The 20,644-nt window shown below is 37.1% G+C and overlaps 1 protein-coding gene across 1 annotated transcript in view; it reads left to right on the forward strand.

Annotated features, from left to right (window-relative positions):
* LOC146563968 (B-cell receptor CD22-like) overlaps nt 1-20,644 on the forward strand; it is a 68,485-nt gene that overhangs the window by 12,551 nt on the left and 35,290 nt on the right. Inside the window, exons 6-8 of the mRNA XM_085291374.1 lie at nt 7,662-7,925; nt 8,909-9,181; nt 12,483-12,485. Coding sequence (XP_085147500.1) covers nt 7,662-7,925; nt 8,909-9,181; nt 12,483-12,485 — 540 coding nt within the window. The remainder of the gene's footprint in view (nt 1-7,661; nt 7,926-8,908; nt 9,182-12,482; nt 12,486-20,644) is intronic.

Below are 20,644 nucleotides of genomic sequence, written 5' to 3' on the forward strand. Positions count from 1 at the left end.
AAACGTCGGTGAAAAAGATGGAGCAGCACGGCTGTGCAGCCTGTGATCTGGACACAAGCGATGGAGGCACAACTTGTAGAACTTTGGAAAGCTCATCCGAGCTTTTTCGATGTGGCATCACAAAATTATCACGACCACAACAACCGTGAAAATAGTCGGATTTACATTGCTGCTCAATCACAGCTGCCTGATCAATGTTTTTCATTAGCAATTTAGCAAAGTTGATGGTGGTGGTGTGTCTGTGTGAGTGAAAGACAGAGAGGGGGAGCGACAGATTTTCTGTTATAACCTTAATTTTATGGAGGCACAGTGTGAGCACTCAGGTCGCATCAGAGCATCGGGCGGTATAGTGTGAGACCCTGCATCGTGACCTACCAACTTCTAACCCCTGTGAGTCAATCGTGCAGTTTGAGCAGGAGCTGAATAACGTGACTGAAAAAAATCGCACAGTGTCTGCCCAGCTTTAGATGTACTGTCGTCCGAGACTTGCACCACAGTGTCGACGTTTGTTTCCCTGTTGGCCATTGTCACTACCCGATCCGTACCGGAAACCCGATCGGTACCCCGCATGCGCGAAAGGTGTCTACTTCCAGTCGAAGCATTTTACGATAGTTACAGGTCAGAGTATCTGTTAAGATGTTAAGAATAACAAGTATCTCTTAACATGTTTCCGATAATGAAACATTTAATATAATGTAGACAAAAATAAAAAAATTAAAAGATAGTGACAGATCGGGACTCCCGATCCGTACCGCGCATGTGCAGGGGTTTTCTTCTTCTTCTGTTCGTTTAATGGCAGTGTACTCCCCAGTGTACGAGGATACCGCCACCTGCTGACTGAGCGAATGAACCCTATTGTAAACTGAATTAGCGTCATTACAAACGTGTGTTAAATTTGAGTTAGTGATAATCGAGTGTGTTTATGCTTGTCTGTGTGGAGAGGATTGTTGGAAAAGTGATGATAATGTCCGCTATCACTGTCAATTGCCAGTAAACACTTCATCTGGCTGCTGAATCTTCACGTGACATATTATAAAGTCTGTATTATTAACTCTGTCATTAGGCACCATTCTTCTTATTTTACGGCGCTGTTGTTCAATCGGGGAACGCTTTCTGTTGAGGAGAAAAGCAAAAATTTGTTGCGGATACGGATTATTCATTGTTTAAATGTCCTGGTAGTCGAAAAGGAGGCAGAGCTGCTGAGAAATGCTAGGAGCTAACTGGGCGCTAACCGTATCTTTTTTTTTTTTTTTTCAAAATATTAAACTTTATTAAGAAACAGTATACAGAACATGTATACAATCAGAACAAAATTAACATATGCCAGGGGGTGTAATACAAAGAATTACAAACATTCAAATAATTTGTAATTACTACAAATAGTAATAGTTTTCATAGCCTTTTTGTTAAGTGATCCACTAATCAATTTTATGTAACATAAAACATCATTATAGTAATGTTTAAAATCAGGTTTTTTGTTACTGTATTTGCATTTGTGAAAATAAAATTTAGCTAAGATGACTAATAAGTTTATTATAAAGTAAACATCTTCTTTTTTTTGCCTTCGAAAGAAGCAAAATACAACATTTTCCCATTTCACAGTAAAGTCATTATAGAGATGTCCAGCAATGAATCTACTGAAGTCTTTCCAAAATGTTCTAGCGAATGAACAGATCCAGAAGAGGTGTTGCACAGTCTCAGGATGGCTTCCACAAAATCCACAGTTCACATTTATGTCCCTTTTGAACTTCGTCATGTAATGATTAGCAGGATAAAATTTATGCAATATTTTAAATGAGACTTCCTTCACTTTATTCGTTACCAGATACTTGTTAGGAATTGTCCATACTCTTTTCCAGTTAATGTCACTGACAAAGGAATTCCAATAAGAGACCACATGTGGGATAGTTAGAGATTCTGTCTGGAACAAAGCACGAATATTCTTATTACTTTTACTGTGGTTTGTTAGACAGATTCTTCCTATGTGTGAATCTAAAGGGTTGGGGAGAGAAACAGATGATATGCAAGGTTGAATACCTTTAAAAAGCATTATAATACCCGTAGGTATTGCATCAAATAATATGGCATATTCTTTGGGTGTGGCTGGAAATTTATAGGTGTTTAAAAATTCTGAGTAGGACATGAGCTGCCCATTAGGATTAAACAGCTGATTCACTAAAACAATCCGTTTCTCAACCCACCTAGAAAAAAATAATGATTTATTTTTATACACTATGTTCCTATTATTCCAAATTGAATACGTATGGGGTGTAAAGTTGTGTTTATATATAAGGGACCAAGCTAATAGAACTTGTTTGTGAAACATCGAGAGCTTTTCTGGAAGCTTATCTATATTATAATCACAACCTAAGATAAAACTTAGACCACCAAACTTAGAGAAAATGTAGTGAGGAATAAAATTCCAAATGGATACCGGATTTTTAAGAAAATGTTTAGCCCAATTAATCTTAAATGTATTGTTTAGAGTAGTAAAATCCAAAACATTGAGACCACCGTGTTCATAGTCATTCATCAATACACTTTTTCTGATGTAATGTGTCCGGTTTTTCCAAAGGAAGTTGAAGAGCATTCGATCAATATCCTTACAAGTTTTGCCGTCCACATGCAGAGAAATTGCTGCATAAGTCAGTCGAGACAGACCTTCTGCTTTTGAGAGCAATACCCTTCCTCTTATACTTAAATCTCTCTGCAACCATTGATTTAATTTGGTTTGAGATTTTTTTAATAATTGGGGGGAAATTTAGTAAAATTCTGTCTTTTGGATCTTTGCAGATAATCAGACCTAAATATGTTGCTTCATTTTTAACTGTTATATTACAAATACTCTGAACATTACACTCTTTGACAGGTAATAACTGACATTTATTTAAGTTTAGGACCAATCCAGACCCTTTTGAGAAATCCTCTATTACACGTAAAGCAATTGGCACTTGGCTAGCATTTTTAAGAAAAATTGTGGTATCATCTGCCAATTGACTGATGACAATCTCTCTGTCTGCTATGTTTATACCCTTCACAGGGCTATTCGAAATATGAGAGGCAAGAATTTGGGTGCAAAGTAAAAAAAGATAAGGGCTAATCGGGCAACCTTGGCGTACACCTCGATTAAGACTAAAACGAGAAGTGGTGCCATTTTTCATTCTAATAGAACTATTAGCATTGGAATACAGAGTTTTGATAGCTCTGCAGAAGATATCACCAAAACCAAATTTCTGAAGTGTAAGAAATATAAATTCATGCTCAATTGAGTCAAAGGCTTTATAGAAGTCCAGGAGAAGGATAAATGAGTCATCAGATATTAATGCTGAGTAGTCCAGAATATCCAAGACGAGTCTAATATTATTGGAGATGTGTCTGTTTGTCATAAAACCAGACTGTGTCTCGTCTACAATATCGTCCAAAATATATTTAATTCTTCTAGCTAGCAATAGAGCTAATATTTTATAATCATTATTTAGGAGGCTTATTGGTCTCCAGTTGTCTACAAAAAGTAGGTCCTTCTTAGGTTTGGGAATTAAAGTAATAAGTCCCTGAGTAAGGCTGGGAGGAAGAGTGCCCCTTTCAATACTTATAAACCTGCAACAAAAAGGGTGCAAGCTGACAAGAAAATGATTTATAGAATTCAGCCACCAGCCCATCTGTGCCCGGAGATTTGTTGTTTTTAAGAAATTCAATAGATGTCAATATCTCTTTTTCAGTAATTGGACTGTCACAAAAAAGCCTATCAGCACTTTTAATCATTTTAACATTGTTTACAGAGTCAATAAATTGGGTAGCGACCTTTGCGTTATAATTGGATTCATACAACTTTGAGTAGAAATTACAACAAAATTGAGAGATAATTTTTGCATCATCACTGACCGTACCATTTATATTCAATTTATGAATAGTATTGGTTTTAGATCTATGTTTTTCTAAGCGGAAAAAATAAGCAGAATTCTGCTCTCCCTCCTCTATCCACCTTTTTCTTGAACGAACGAAAGCTCCTTCAGCTTTCTGGCGGTAAATCTCATCCAGTTTAGATTGAAAGGACCTAAGATGTAATCTATCCTCTTCCGAGACCTCGTCTGGTGGGAGTTGATATATTGCGGAAATTTGAACAATTAGATTTTCTTCTTCTGCTGCCCTTGACTTAGCTATTTTTGCCCCATACTGTCTCAACATTTTACTTGTCTCAAATTTAAAAATTTCCCAGTTTGTGCTATAGGAATTCTCAATATTAGCCTTGTGTATAAAGTGTTTTAACAGTCGTGTAATTTCAGAAGCGAGCTATTTAATTTCCAATAGGAGGATCTATTAATTGCAATAGTAGGAAAGAGTTGCAGATTAATATATATTGCTCTATGATCCGTAAGTGGAGTTGTAAGGATATTGACCGTAACACTGTCCTTTGATAGACTACTTGATATTAACCAGAAATCAATATGTGATTTCCTTGAACCAGAACGGTTACTCCAGGTAAAAGATATATCATCAGGAAATTTGTCTCTCCAAATATCAGTTACATTAAATTTATCCATAAATGTTTCCAATCTCAAATTATTCCTAAAATGTTGTGCTGGTGGCCATCTGTCTATAGTGTCATTTAGTGAAACATTAAAATCTCCTCCAATTATTAAGTTTGAACTGGGATATTTAGAGAGCCAAAAACTAATCCTTGTATCTAAAGAGTCAATTAAATTATCATTTTCAGGTTTGGTATTATAGCCATATAAATTGACAATTATGAAAATGGAGTGATTGTACTCTACTATCAGACAAATATAATGACCCAAAGAGTCACAATCTGAATGTAGAACAATACCTTCGAAGCTACCTTTGAGAGTCGTGACCCCAGCTGACCTCTCTGTGCCATGCGAATACCAAACATCGTTACCCCACTGAGACTTCCAGAAGTTCACATCAGCAGATACAGAATGGCTTTCTTGGAAAAAACAAAAATGACTTTTATATTTCTTAGCAAACAAAAATAAGGCTTTACGTTTACAGATCTGTCTCAACCCCCTGGCATTTAGGGAAACAATAGAAAATGACAATTAAGAAAACAAAAAATAAATAGCTAGAAATTTAAAGAACCAATATTGTGTGCTTAACAAAAAATAAACCTCACTAAGGGACCGAGCATTGCAAGGATGAAAATAACTCGGCAGAAATACACGAAATATTTTTTAGGATACAACTCTGGTGCTGAAACTTAAAGTGTCCTCACACTATAAATGAGGCATAGACTTAATGATCCAAAACGCCAGAAGGATCAATGAAAAACAGCCAACCAAGTCCAAGCAACTGTGCAACATTGTAGGGTCTTTTCCATTCCTTAGCTTCCCCCATATTCACCTCTCATTCTGAAGACGGGAAAACTTCTGTCCCATTAACAAAACCCCGGCATCCGACGTAATAGGCCTTTTTATTTTCTCTGCGAGCCTTCTCGATAATGGGCCACAACTTGCTCCGGCGCTCCCTCTCTTCTCTGGAAAGGTCCTCAGCAAACTTCAAGTCCCGGTTTTCCTTTAAGAATGGAGATGTCTTAGCTGCTTTCCACAGGCTATCTCTGGTTCTGCGGGAGATGAACTGGATGATAATAGGTCTGGGACTGGTGTTGTTTGGGCGTTTGGAGCCGACCCGATGTACGGTGTCAATGGTGTCATAAAGTTGGTTTTTACATTCAGGCAATGTAGCCTGACAAATCTCAACAGCAACCTTCCATGTATCCTCCTGTTGTTCTTCTTTGACACCAAACAGCCTGAGGTTCCACCGTCTGGAATATCGCTCGAGATCTGTGATTCTTTGCTGGTTTTTATCCATACGCTCTTCCTCTTTGGAGATTTTCTGCTCCAATGTGCCCACTCTGCATTTGACATCTTTTATCTCTTCGCATGCAAAATCCACAGTTTTTCTGATCCCGTCAATCTGTAGTGCAAGGTTATCCATTCTTTCGTTTATTAGTTTTGATAGAGTTTCAACAATATCCACGCTATCTCCCTTTGAGTGCATCGCTTTCTTTGGCGCCGGAGACTGGCTGGGTGAGACGGGTAGAGGTGGAAACTCATCCATTACGTCCTCAGTTATTGGGAGAGGTAGTGAAAGAGCCGTATAGTCATGGCAGTTGTCAAGCAGTGGGTTCACCGACCCGGTTGTTTGGCTAGCATTAGCCTTTAGCAGTAGCTTCGTCTTGGAGCTAGACGAGGGTCTTTTATTGTCACGCTGTGACATTTTATCTCTTAATTGATCAAAATCAGTCCTTTTCTGGCTTAAATACCGTAAAAGCTTCTAAGGTCTGAGTTGACACAGTGTTGCTACCGTATTATAAGGTTACATTTGCTAAGCTCGGCAGTAAGCGTGTACTTACTCAGCCATCTTGGAACGCCCTCGGGCGCTAACCGTATCATTCAAATGTATTGAATGTCGCAATGTTGGCAAAGAGAGGAAGTGACGTAAGATTTGCGCATGCGGGGTACCGATCGGGTTTCCGGTACAGATCGGGTAGTGACAGCCATGCTTGTTGTTGTGGTCATCTGTTGTCTTCCGGTATTTTCTCCGCAAGCGACCTTTCCTCGACCAATGAGATGAGCGGTAATCTGAATTGTCATACTCGAATTGTCATAAGTGTGCTGTCAGCTCATTGGTCACAAAGCAGGAGAGGGGCCGAGAATTATGTTTTCAAACAAAGCGTTAATTCCATAAACATTTATAGACTACTTTTAATTCTCACTGTATTACGGGACAAAGTGCGTCCCTTATTAGCTCAATACGGGACGTGTACTTTTGTTTCGAAATGCGGGACGATTCCGTTTTTTAAGGGACGGTTGGCAACCCTAAACTGCGTTAAATTTAATAAATTCTGTTTTCATGGATGGCTGGATGTTAAACTTAATTGTTACACCTGGTAAAACAGAAACACTGATAATTTTATTAAAGACAAAAGAATTTAGACCGTTTATAACTCTCAATGATGTTGCAGTGTTCTTCAACTTAGGGACCTGAAGCAGACGGAGTTCTGGACCCAGATTACTCCGCTAGGCTCCTAACTACAGTAGCTGTGATGCTCTAACAGTCCATCAAGCGGTGCAGCTTCGTAGCTTAGCAAAGTCGTACAAAAACATTTTTGACAGATTTTTTCAGCGCCGTGTACCACATAAAATCTGTTCGAGGTCAGTAAGCACAACCAGAATTCATACATAAGGCGCATTGTCAATTTCTGAGAAAAATAAAGGATTTTAAGTGCGCCTTATATGCGGAAAATATGGTGTATGATATGATGTAGGCCGACTATTTGTAGCTATAATAATTTCAACTCTTCTGAGAAGACTTTCCACCAGGTTTAGAAGTGTGTTTATAACTATCACAGCCGTAACAGGGCATGAGCAGCACACCCTGGACAGATTGCCCATCTGTCACAGCGCCACACAGAGAAACAGACAACCATTCAGACTAACATTCACACCTATGAGCAATTTGGAATGGCCAATCAATCTAACCCCTCTAAATGTATGTCTTTGGACTGTGAGAGGAAGCCAGAGTACACAGGGAAAACATGCAAAGTCACTGTTAAAATACACACATACGACTTAATGATAGGTAGTGTAATACCCAACATACATTGCATCACTAATTTTCATGTTTCAATACTTAATTTTCAGATTCACCTAAAAACATTACAGTTTCAGTCAGTCCTTCTGGTCCAGTACCAGAGAACAGCAATGTGAGTCTGACCTGCAGCACTAATGCCAACCCAGCAGTGAGGAACTACACCTGGTACAGAGTTGATGGAGACCAGGAGACGTTTATTGGAACAGGAACCAGTTTAAACATTAAAGTCTCCAGAGACAGACGGTCATTTTTCTGCAAGGCTGAAAATGAGATTGGAGTTGGACGTTCCAGCAGCATTCAAATAGATGTTCAGTGTAAATATCACATTTCACATCTGCTTTACATATCATCAGTATAACCCAGCATCAAAGAGTCAGATCATTAGAACAGAGTTTTATATACCATGTTTTTCCAATACTCAACAAATAGAAACAGTGTATTTTTTTAAATTAAAAAGTACAGCATTCTTAAACTGTTGTTTTAGTACATAAATCAGACTTCGTGAAATACACGTTAATATCCATCCACAAGTGATTGTGTTATTGCTTTTTTTTGGATTCAACTAAAATACCACAGTTTTTGTCTGATCAAAATTATCTTAAATAGTTCTTTAGTGTATGCGCAACACTAAACTAACACTTTATCTTCAGAAGACTTAGGCAGTGGGCTAAAATAAGGTGCAAGCATTCTTAAGATGTCATCTTTTTAAATAAATTTATAAGGCTTTATGACAGGTAGTGTAATACCCAATGTACAATACACAACTAATTTTCATTTTTTAATACTCGTTCTTTAGATTCACCTGAAAACATCACAGTTTCAGTCAGTCCTTCTGGTCCAGTACCAGACAACAGCAATGTGAGTCTAATATGCAGCACTAATGCCAACCCAGCAGTGAGGAACTACACCTGGTACAGAGCTGATGGAGACCAGGAGACTTTAATTGGAACAGGAACTAGTTTAAACATTCAAGTCTTCAGAAACAGACGGACATTTTTCTGCAAGGCTGAAAATAAGCTCGGAGTTGAACGTTCTAATGTGACTCAGCTTGAGATTCATTGTATGTATCTCAAAATTTAATTATACTATTTTTGTTAGAAATTGTAACAACACATGAGTGTTTTCCATTTTTCTGACATTTTTGGTTATCTCCAGATCAGTTTGAGACATGACCATCTTTACACACAGCATTTTACCGGTCACTTTGTCAGTTCATTTTTTTTAGTAATTTTTGCAAATATTTTTCAATCATCAAGGTTGTTTTTTACTGACTCCTCTCACTTTCTTTCAATGACAGTTCTTCCACAGATCCTGTTTTCATCAGATTGTGTTAAAACTGCAAGTCAAGTTAACTGTTCCTGTGACACTGAGGGAAACCCTTCCCCTGCTGTACAGTGGTATTTGAATGGAGAACCTGTCAATCAGTCTGGTGGATTTGAAATATTCAGTGAGACTCTAAACATCACAGGTCACAGGAGCTCCTTCATTCTGAGTCAACCACATGTGAAGCATTTTTCCACCCTGCTCTGCCGTAGCTTCAACTCTCTGGGATCTGCCAGTCAACAATTTTGTATGAGCAAGTTTAAAAGCTCTGCAGAACCTCAAGGTTTGTATTTGGTGCAACTGTAAATACTCTTGTTTAACCCACATACATGATGCAGTGGAGATCAAGGAGATTTGATACCTTAGTCACTGATATCCTGTGCTCTACAAAGCCAGTTAAGAGATATTATCAAGATTTTACCCTAAATGTTAGTATTCATTTACAATAAATTTACTGTCAATAACTTTAGGAATTCCACTAATCCACACAAGCAGTTAGGGATGGGTTAATCCAGCTACAGTCGACTCACTACCAGTTTCATAAAATATGTAATGTTTTGCAGTACATTTATATCATTGGTATTGTGCTAACACACTCCTGAATGTTCAGGACCAGCAAACTGCCACAAAGATCTGCTTTTATAAACATGTTCACGCTTGCTGATGGTCATTAAATGAAGTTTAATAATCCAGTGCTTGATTATCAGCATCTGGCTGCTACCTATTCTTGTGATTCCTATGGAAGCAGTAACACACCGCTTCTGAAATTTGGATTAGTCTTTGTTCAGTAATGACACAGTATACCATGTTATGTTTTGTAGTTCAGCTGAGGCTGTATATATGTAATTTTAAGACCTGGTAAAGAGCAGGTGATTTTCAAAAACAAAGTCCAATATTTAAAACCTTGGAATTTGAAATAAGTTTGTTTTACCACATAATTTTTGAGTAATATGGCTAATTAACCATCTGGGCTCTATGGTGGCCAGTTTTGGCCACGAACAAGCTGAAAGGGTAGTAATCTTGAACAAACCCAGGGGGTTTAAAAAACAAAACACATTATGTATGTCATGCATACAATTAAAAATTAAGTAGGGTGATTTTTTATGTATTTATTAATTTTTTTACATGGTATATTTTTATATTTATTTTTGTTTTGTTTTTTTAGGTTCAGTTCTGTATCCAGTGATCGTCTCCACTCTTGTAGTGTTACTATTAGTACTAATGTGTGTTCTGCTGTTTGTTATCAGGTATGGACACAATTTGGTACTTAAAATTGTTCAAACTACCCACAGCATTTACTATTTACTAAGTTGTATTTGGCCTGATTTTCTGTGATCTTTAACTGAATACTGATACTGTGCAACTACTGTGTATATTTGGGCTTGATCCATCAGAAAACATACTCAACATTGGTAACAACACTGACTAACTTTAACATCAGTCTGAGCTGTTTATTGGACAGTTCATGTCTAAAAACACTGACATTATATGTTTTCATTTTCAAGACCTCTGTATGTTAACATTCAGATTAGTTTTCACATAGCAAGCTGTAATACACCACTATATATCATCATGAGTTTATCCTGTGAACTAAAAAGTGAGCAGTGAAAAACTGCAGTGTATGATTTGTAAAAATATATATTTGATATTTTACTTTATTTTTCAGGACTCAGACGAATCACTGTAAGCCGAAAGTTGGGTTAATAGATGAAAACAACACAGTTGCGATGATTCAGCCTCCGACTGAAGAAGGAAATGAGGTACTTTAACTTTATTTTTAAGGTTTTTTTAAAGGTGTGATACTTTTACATTTACACAAGAATGAATAGATGATCTTCACCGGAATGTTCACTGAAATTTACTATGCAATTTTAGGCACCAAACACAACAGAAGAGAGCATTTATGCAAATGTTGAAAGGTTGAGAGAGGCAGGCGTTGTTGACCCTAAAGTAGTTGCTGAGCCAAGTAGCACCAACTTGCCAAGCGCTGAGCCAGTGGGTGCAAGAGGAAGCAAAAACTCTGAGAACAAAGGCGACAAGTGTGAAGCAATTTACTCTAGTGTGAACTGGAAGACCAAGAGCAAGAAAAAGAAGGAAGAAACCTCTGTGGACTTGAATTCACCTGGTAGCTATTATCTGGAGGAGGAGAAGTGCATTGTGGAGGGAATTAACAGAAATTTTGTGAGCAATGCACTAGAGATGGGAGGCCTGTATGATGAAGTGGGGGGTAAGAATGTGAAAAAGGAAGTGGACTGTGAATATGCCCAGGTAAAATTTAAAGACAAGACTAAAAAGAAAAAGAAGTAAACTTCTGTTTTGTTGAGCTTACTGCTAAAAACATAGCTGTCCAGCATTATCCTATCTTAAATAACATTTAAGATAGGATTAGAAATACAATTACATAACCTTTAATGATTAGCCTTTGAATAGTTACCAAGAAATATTTTTTGTTGTGTAAATATACCATTGCTTAACTGGCTCTCATATGTACCAGTGCACAGCCATCTTCTTTTGTGTGCGTTTATTATTGAATCTGGCACAATATCTCTGTTTGAAGACACTGCTTCAAACAGTAAAATATTAGGTTAAAGCTCAGGAGCCAACTTATAACTCCTTAGTGACTATGCCTGTCACTGCAAATTTCAGACCTTTGTTTAGGAACCTGTGCTAGACCCACTGATTTGTAGTTCCACTGAATATCATTTGTTGGTAAAAGAGCAAAAAGACCAGACTTTTTGTTAATAAGGTGTTTTTTTAATTAAAAATTTTGTATGTCATGCGATGACATTGTGTCATCATTCTGTCTCAAAATAAAAAGTCTGAGACATAATAAACAAAATTATATATCATAAACCATGAGGAGAAGTGCGAGGATCAGCAGACACTTTGACATGAAACTGTAGGAAAGACAGAATTGTCACTCACAGTAGCTGTGGTATTGTGTACAGAAGTAAAAATTGTTTGTATATTTACAAAATATTAGTGCATTTACAGTGTTTTGATGTTATAAGACAGCCAGAAATATAAATATATTATGAGCGATAATTAAACACAACATAATCACAATTGCTTTTATTTTGGCAAACATTTTTAAAAATGAAGTACAGCTGCGAGATTTCTCTTTTATGAATATGTAGTTTCATTTTCTTTTATGGGTAGCTATTCATTTACATACAAAGTAGCTATTGGGTGACCCACTGGTAGCATATGCATAAAAGTGTATCTATCTAGTTGGTTTTGTTCTTTTTGTATGCTCCATATTAAAATCCTTTTGGCAAGCTTAACATAATTCCGCTGGCTAGCTGCATATTATATTGTATTATTGATTTAGGGTTTTGTTTATTGCAATATATATGAAGCTCAATACACATGGATGGCATTATTTTTAAAAGCACTTCAATGATTATTTAGGGCCTAAATCCTTAACATAGTACAGCATGTTAGATGCATCTAACCTTTGAGGCCATGCTTTAAAATTGAATGTACAACAAATATTAAAGAACTTTCATCTTCCTTCCAGGTCCTGTCTTTCTTATATCTTCTTTCAGATAGTGTTGCATATTGACATTAAATACAGCAGCTGTAGCAAATTTGACAAATTGTGCCGACACAATTTGCATGTATACTGAATTTTCAGGTGCTTGAAAAGTTGCATTTGGAATTACCCAACTCGTTAACTTATTAAAGAAAAAGACTGAAACAGACAAATTAAATGATGAATGTTTGTCATGAGTGAAAGGAAAAACAAAAAGGTTCCCATCATGTTTAATACCATAAACAGCACGTTCAGACACAAGATATACTGCAGAGATGAGAGTGAGAAAATTAGGTGGTACTGTTTATGGCCCCTTCTGGTAATGTTTCTTAACATTCACACTTTTTGTGCGAGTTCCTCCTATCACTTTTTTAAACACCTTTTTAAAAATGTAACCTCATTTTTCCCATGCACTCATCGTCGGAATGAACATTATGGTAATTCTGGGCATTTTAATGATTTCTGTGAACTGTTCTTTTTCCAGGGTGGAACAATTGTACAGCATACATATTTAATAACTTTTAAAGAACAAAAATGGGTGCCCAAGATGAAATATATTTTGGATCTTCTGAAATCCACACATGGTCCAAAGCATAGTATACTTTGGACCATGTATACTATACTTTGGACCACTGTGTTAATACTTACACAGTAAGTATTTAGAAAAAAAGTGGGTTTTATTTACACACAAAATGAAAAAAATATACAAAATGAACTAACAATACAGGTCCCTTAAAAAAGGTCAAATAAATATAACTAAACTTAAGCCAAAAACAGCAACTCGCAAACAAAACTAACCTAACCCACAAGAAACAAAGGGGACCTAAATCTTGGCTGATCAGACCAAGTTGACACATAGGATGTATTAACACCAAACAAACCAATGCTTAGTTTTATAATCACTTTAATTAAATGCCCAAAAGAATACTAAGCGAACAGACAATTCATAAATCAAAGAGAAAGCACAGCATTAAAAATTATTTATTTATTGAAACCCATGAAAGAGCTGCACATGGTATGGCCCAATAAACTCTTCCCATACATAACACAGCTGCATCTTTTGCCCAACTTCAGAGTTGTGATGCTGCAGGTGTGGCCATCACACATACATAGAGACTAGAAACATATGTGCTTGCTCACTTAAATATTTTAACAAGTGGTGTTGAAGGCCTATTATCTTCTCGTTAATGATCATGATTGACTAGAACTGGTAGTTTCTCTTTACCGGCATAAAATGATTTATTGGACTGGTTAATAGTCAGAACAATTGGAAAGTCCAATTGAGAAACTCACTGACAATTCAAGAAGAAGAACGGTAGAGTTGCACATGTTGGGAGGGTATCTTGGAGCCATTTTTTAAACAACTGTAGATTCCAAGATCATTGGTTCAAAGAATTGTACATATGGATGTTACTTGGATGTGGCATGACTTTGCCATAGTCTGGTAGAAGACTTAAACCCTCTAATGATAGGAAACTGATTAGGATGTTCAAACCTGCTATGAACTGGAAACAGCATCACTGTCCACAGTAATCTGAACTGTACATCATCATGGATTCAGACGGTGCCAACCAAGAAAGAACCCCCACTCCAAACACCTTCAACTAAAGCTCAACTTAAATTTGCAGCAGGTCGCATGGGCAAGCCAAATACCTTCTGGAAAAATTTTAATGGTCAGAGGAGACAAAGATTCAGCTATTTGGCCACAATGACAAGAGGTATGTTTGGAGGGAAGACATGAGGCTTTCAAACCTAACAATACTGTACCGTCCTGTAATATGAATACACTCTAATATCAGTTTGTCAATGTCCATAACATCCATTAGTGTGAAAGATGCAGCAAAATACTGTGGCTTACAGTGCCAAATATTTTGTTACATTGTCTTGAACTGATTGAGCCTCTGCGAGACAAGTCCTGACAGAACACCGTTGGACACTAAACGGGCTCTCTTCCCGAGTTTCATCTTTAATTACAAAACTCACTAGTAACTCATTAGTTGGAGTAGCGAAACCTTTAACAAACTGAGAAACTAAATATTTAGCATTTAGTTGCACTGAAATGACTGTTGGGCTTAACAGTGGATTCAGGGATGCACCCCTTTAAAAAGGGTCTGATTTTAAGGTGATGGAAAAAATGTGACTTGATTTGAAGCTGAGAAAAGGAACCAAAGCAGTCACTGATAAAACAGTTGGGATAATGGGATGCAATTCCCTCTTTGTCCAGTCTAGAAAAATTCAGTGCTGGCGAAAAAAGATTGTTGTTTGTTAATGTGGAGTGAACAGAAACATTTGTGTTTTGATTTGATTTAGAATTTTCAGAGATTTTCAGAAAATTCATTTGTCACAGAGATGTAGAGGAATAAAGTTACAGAAAACAAACAAAGCCGGGAGAGAAGAGTTTGAGACTAGTGTAGATTCAATGTTTAACTAGAGTGCTGCTCACCAGACATCATCAGGCGAGATTGTGAGAAATAAAGTGAGAGGTGTTGTATTAGAGGTGTTGTATTAGCAGCTAAATAAAAGATTTTTGGGGTTTTTTTTTAGTTTTTTTTTTTTTTTTTCTTCAGTGACACTGGTAGTTCAGGTCAGCTCAGAAAGAGTTACAAGAATAGCAGCAACACCATCATTGTTATAGGATTGATATGGCTAGTTATAGAGAAAATAACTTCCAGATATCTGTTTTTAACTTGTTTAGTTTCAGAAAGTCTGAAATTCCAAGGAATTTAAAAAACTGAACTGGTAGCAAGTTACTTGAATTGTGAAAATGTCTATAAATGCATGAAGCAGCCTGTGTGGAGTGGCTGTTGCAGGTCATTTACCAATTGAAAGGTTTGTAGTTCAATCCCTGGCTGCTGTAGTCTGCATGTCTAAGCACCATGAGCCAAGAATCCAGATTTGCTTTCAAATACATTCATTGCTGTGTGGGACAGGAACCAGATCTAAAAACATGTAAATGTGACAAAAATTAATGAAGGGGGAAAATATTTTTTAGCAGCATTTTGAATGTTTTCAAGTTGTATCAGGTCACTGTACTTTTAGGAGTGTGAGAGAAAGATAGAAAATACTTTGGGAGTTGAGGTCCTGTGGAATGTAGAAAACTGTCACAGCTGCGCTGGGAGAAGGGCCCAAATGCAGGACCCTTCAATGTAAGCAGTGCGTTTATGTACAGTAACGTAAATAATACACAACAATAAATCCCTGTGCCGTGTCTTCCTCCCAGTGTCTGTGCCCTGTGTCCTCGCTTCCAAGTTTCCATGCACCCCGTGCTTGCTGCACTCTCATTTCCAGGCTCTTCCTGGGAAATAACAGAGGCGGACGTTAGACACTTTCCAACTGCAGCAAGCTTACGCTTACTGATATGTTGAAAACACTGACGGGTAGTCACATAATGATCAAGCGTCGAAGAGAGCTCCACCACACTCCTAAGTAGCTCCTCTGGCGAGGCTTGATCAGCTGCAGGTGTGTGATGATCTTCAGGAGGAGGAAAATTATGGAGAGATCTACACTTTTAAGAAAAGTAACAAGGAATGTGTAATAGGTTACTTTCTTTGAGTAACAACCCCAACACTTTATCCAGTCCTGTGCTACATATTCAAAAATTATCTGACTGCAGTAAAATGGACTCTCATATGCTTTAAATTGTTTTCATTGTATGTTTTGTTTCAGTTACCATGTCATTAAGTTCTATTCATGCACTTCTATTTGTAGAATAACCCACCCTAACCCCATCTTTTTGTTACACCATGACTAGGATGTTCTCTAAGTGAACATTATGTCATCTAAAACTGGTTCTTCTGAAACTAAAGATCATTGTTATTGTGTCCCTCATCGTCAGACTTCCTGGAAACTTCTGATGTCATTCAATGCGTTTAAAAAGTGACACAGCAAAGATAACCATGTGAAACTCTCTAGCCGTGCCCCTTCTGCAATTTGAGTAAGTGCTAGACAAATATGAGATACCTTTACCTCAGTCAGAGAAAAACCTACTTGATACACTTGTTGCTCAGGGATTTTTTTTTTTTTTAAATTTGGCTTCAACAGTCTCGTGGTCCGGAGGAAGAGCTGGCTTGACTTTGGAATGTAATGATCATTATCATGATCTCAGATCTGTGTGTGAATTTTCATTTTCAAAAAAGGAGATACACTCAGCAACTCCCCAAAACACAATAATACCCCGATTTATCAGAGTCACAACTCCTTTACAGTCAAATAGCTGCTGTCATATCTTACTTAAGTCAATGAAAGGTTTGAACGTCATGTTCAGGTGAGAAGTATTTTATGTCATGTGGACTTAAGTGTAGTGTTTCGTCAACACTAAAGATTTTCCGGTTTTTCAAGGGAAACTCCCCACACAACAAAGGCAGCAGAAAACACGCTGGTCAGGGGTCAAATATATTATCTATTAACTCAAGGATCTGTCTGCAAACATACACGGGGGGAAATTTCCTACACTTAATAGTTCATCTAGTGGACCAACACTGCAGGAAAGAATCTCATAACTATTTTGATTATGGCTACTGTGTGTTTGTTTTATTATCTGAACAAATCATTGAGTTCCTTTAATTGTCATGTCACTGTTTGTTAATCAGTTACTTTATTGTAGAAGAAAATGAATGGGGGGAAATGAAAACTAAATATGAAAGAATTCCATGTGAATGCAAAAAAGAATCCCACCACTTAAAAAGGCATTAATCCCTATACATTTTAAGCTTTAATGTATCTTGTTTGAAGTACGAAATTTAAGCAAAGAAAATTTAACCCATGAACTGATGTTCATGATGTCCAGTTAGTTTGGACGGTTATTGCCCATCCAAACATTTGCCATACCTCCTGCACAGATGAGGTATGGCAAATGGTATGAATACAAAAAACAAAACAAAAAAACCCACCAAAAAAAACCAAAAAAAAAAAAACACGTGGACACTGCTAACATAATGGACAGGTTTTTGACGGGGCTCCCACATAAACTCAAAGCAGAAGATAAAGCATCGACGAATATGTTTCCAAACCAGCTTCCTTCCAAGCCAAATACTAGAAATAGGATGAAGCATATCTTTCTATTGGCTTCGCCTGCACAAGTGCAAAGGTAGGTCTCCCCGGCAGAATTAGTTTCCCCTGCATCGGGAGCACACACTGGGCTGTCCAAATCCTGACAAACAGTATCCCACATTCTGGATTTTTAGTTCACAAACACTTCTTACTTCTTGACTAACTTAGGCTGACCAGCCATCCTCTTTTCCCCGGACATGTCCTCTTTTCACATTCTGTCCGGGGCGTCTGGGGGGATTTTCGAGATTGATAAAAATGTCTGGGTTTTCCTATAGGCCTACAGAGGACCCATGTGTTTGACGTCATCCCCGAGCTGCTGCTTTGTTGCTTGTTCTGCACTCACAGATGGGACAGACAGCGTGCAGCAATACGCCTAATGATGTTTAAAAGATCCCAAAGCGCAACTGCATCTTTTCAGATGAACTGCAAAATAAATTTCTCTCGTGCTGACACAGTGCTGGTAATTTTTCTTATGCAGATGAGGCATTATTTCTGTACTATTATTAATTCCAGAGGCTTTTATGTTATTTTTTTTTTGCACTTGTTGACTTGTAAAAGCCTATATGACACTTTTTATTTCACAATTCATTAACTTAAACCAAAAGCTTAAATAAATTTTACATGACTGTGTGGTACAATATTTGGCTGTATTCCCAGTATATATACTGTACAACTGCTGACCAACTAATTAACTTTCAACTTTCTCTTACGCTTTGCTCAGGTGGCCTCAGTAATTCACATGATGTCTTAATGAGGTTTCCCACATTGGCCCCCGTAAAGATGTTAAATGGACTAGTTCCTTTATAATGCTTTGTAACTCTGCCTAAGCGCTCAAATCTATGTCCACTTTTTTCTATGTTCATTCATTATCTTGCCCAAGGATACTTGGGCAAGATAATGAATGGTGGTCCCTGGTTGCAGACTACAGCAACCAGGGACCACCAACTTTTCAATTAATAGATGATACTAGTAGACACTTGAACTTGGAAAGTAGACACTCTACCTCTAACCAATGTGCAATCACACTGTAATCTTAGATAAAATGCATTGAAATTTAATTCTGGGGGAAGCTCCATAACATATACATATACTTTTCTGTTTTCCCTTGAAGATGACAGATTAAAAACAATCCCTTCCTGGACATTTAAAAAGCACATTTACAACTTCAGCTGACCTCGATAGTTCAGATGATGGTGCGGTGGGGCAATGTCTACATGAGGCTTTTCTGCCTTGCTTGAGCAAGTCCATTCACACATTTATACAGTGCAGTTGTAGGTTTTTTAAGCACAATCATTGTATCCCGATGCCTTGTAGAGTTTGACCTGACTGCATCATTAAAAGCTCACATGGGCCTATGCCCTGCACTGTTTTCTGGTGTTTATTTTTGTTCATAAGCATATTGACTTGAGCTTGATTGAGAGTAAGATAGGGATTTTTTTTTTAGTTATAAACTAGTTACATTTACTTATGCACTGCTTAAAATGACATAAAAAGTAATAATGAAGTTTTTACTTTTAGTTTTCATATATGAGGCACATGGTTTTGCTTCTGAATCCAGCGTTTGGGTCCTCTTCTCCTACACCGTGACACATACAACCCAGCAATCTTGGAACGACACCACCACATGTAGGACACTTACAATATTTATATTTAAAAATGTATATTTCCTGACCCGTAGTGAAGTGTCAGGTGTGAATGAAGCGACTTTCAGAGATGACTCTTTGAAGTGAATAACGAGAATCAGTTCCTGCCTGGGAGCCTGAGACACTTTTCTTTTTTTTTCTTCCTCTCTCTCTTTTTTTTCCTATTCAGGTCATACATGATTGGTCAACTGCATGATGTGTGATGACGTCTGAGTGTTCGCACCAAACAGTCATTGGCCTGTACTGAGCAGAAGGGAAGGAGGGGAGGTTACAGACACACCACACGCTCATTTCCCTCCCTTGTGCTTCTTTGTACGTGTAAATGAGAGAGAGTGAGAACATCTGATACAAAGAAAACATTCTGGAAACTTGAGAAGATGACTGACGACAGTAAAATTTCAACCCCCTGAGAGAGAATCCTCTCCAAAACAGGGCAGTCAAAGACAGAGAGAATAAACGGGATCAACCGCTTAAAGCTGAGGGACTTGGCTTTTCTTATGTTAGATTTTATTTTGTGATAAGCTGTCCTGTTTCACTCTAGTAAAACAGTTAAAGGTTAATAAATATTAAGTATACATGGATCTTTTTGTCAAATTCAGATGTGTGCTTGTTTTTGTACTTCAAAATTTATTTTTTATGATCATATAAATAGTAAACATCTGATATAATGTCTGTTTTGTATACTATTCACTCATTTTACACATAGTTTTACTTTTAAGTTTTAATTTAATTTTTGGTAATGAATTAATTTAAGAAACAAAAAATCTGAAGAGCCACCTGGGAGCCAAAAGAGCTGAGCTATTAGAAGAAGCTGGTAAGTCACTAGTGAAACCCGTCACAAAAAGGTATAGAGTGCTGCCTTGCAATTTTGTTGGTTGCTACCAGATTCCTGCAGTCATGTGATAGTTTGATTTTATCATGAAGCTGATCATCAAGAGCAGAATAGGTATTAAAAAAGCCCTTTTGAAAGTTTTGATTTAAATAGCTTAATGATGGGGACATTTTAGACTAGAGCTTGTTTTTTGGATCTATGCCACACAAAGTTCGATGGCAAAGGGAAAGTGGACCTTATCAGCTGGAGCATTTCAGCCACCATAGTGCCAGAGGTGTCATACAGATTATAGTTTGTATTTTCTAGTTTTTACTTTTGTTTTTATTTAGTAAGTTTCAGAAAAAAAAATACAGAAACTAATAATCGTATCTGTTTACCACTTTTACAAAATCGTTTCAGTTAGTTTACATATTTTAAAGTCTATTTTGATTTTTTAATTTCAATCAACTAAAATGTAATTTCACTTATTTGCATTTAGTTTGAGTTATTAATTTAGTAAACTATACCATTATATATAGCGTTATAGTTTACTATAACTCTGGACAGCATTGATTTGAAGTTTAAAGACATTTCACAACATCAACTGTTAAAGTCCACGATAGCATATGACCTTAAGGACATTTCATGTAAGATTTAAACTTCCAGTTTATC

Source organism: Mchenga conophoros, linkage group LG11 (assembly GCF_057382185.1).
Source record: "Mchenga conophoros isolate Kocher_MC1m ecotype Shallow Benthic linkage group LG11, M_conophoros_male_GT1.1, whole genome shotgun sequence".
Taxonomy (NCBI): domain Eukaryota; kingdom Metazoa; phylum Chordata; class Actinopteri; order Cichliformes; family Cichlidae; genus Mchenga; species Mchenga conophoros.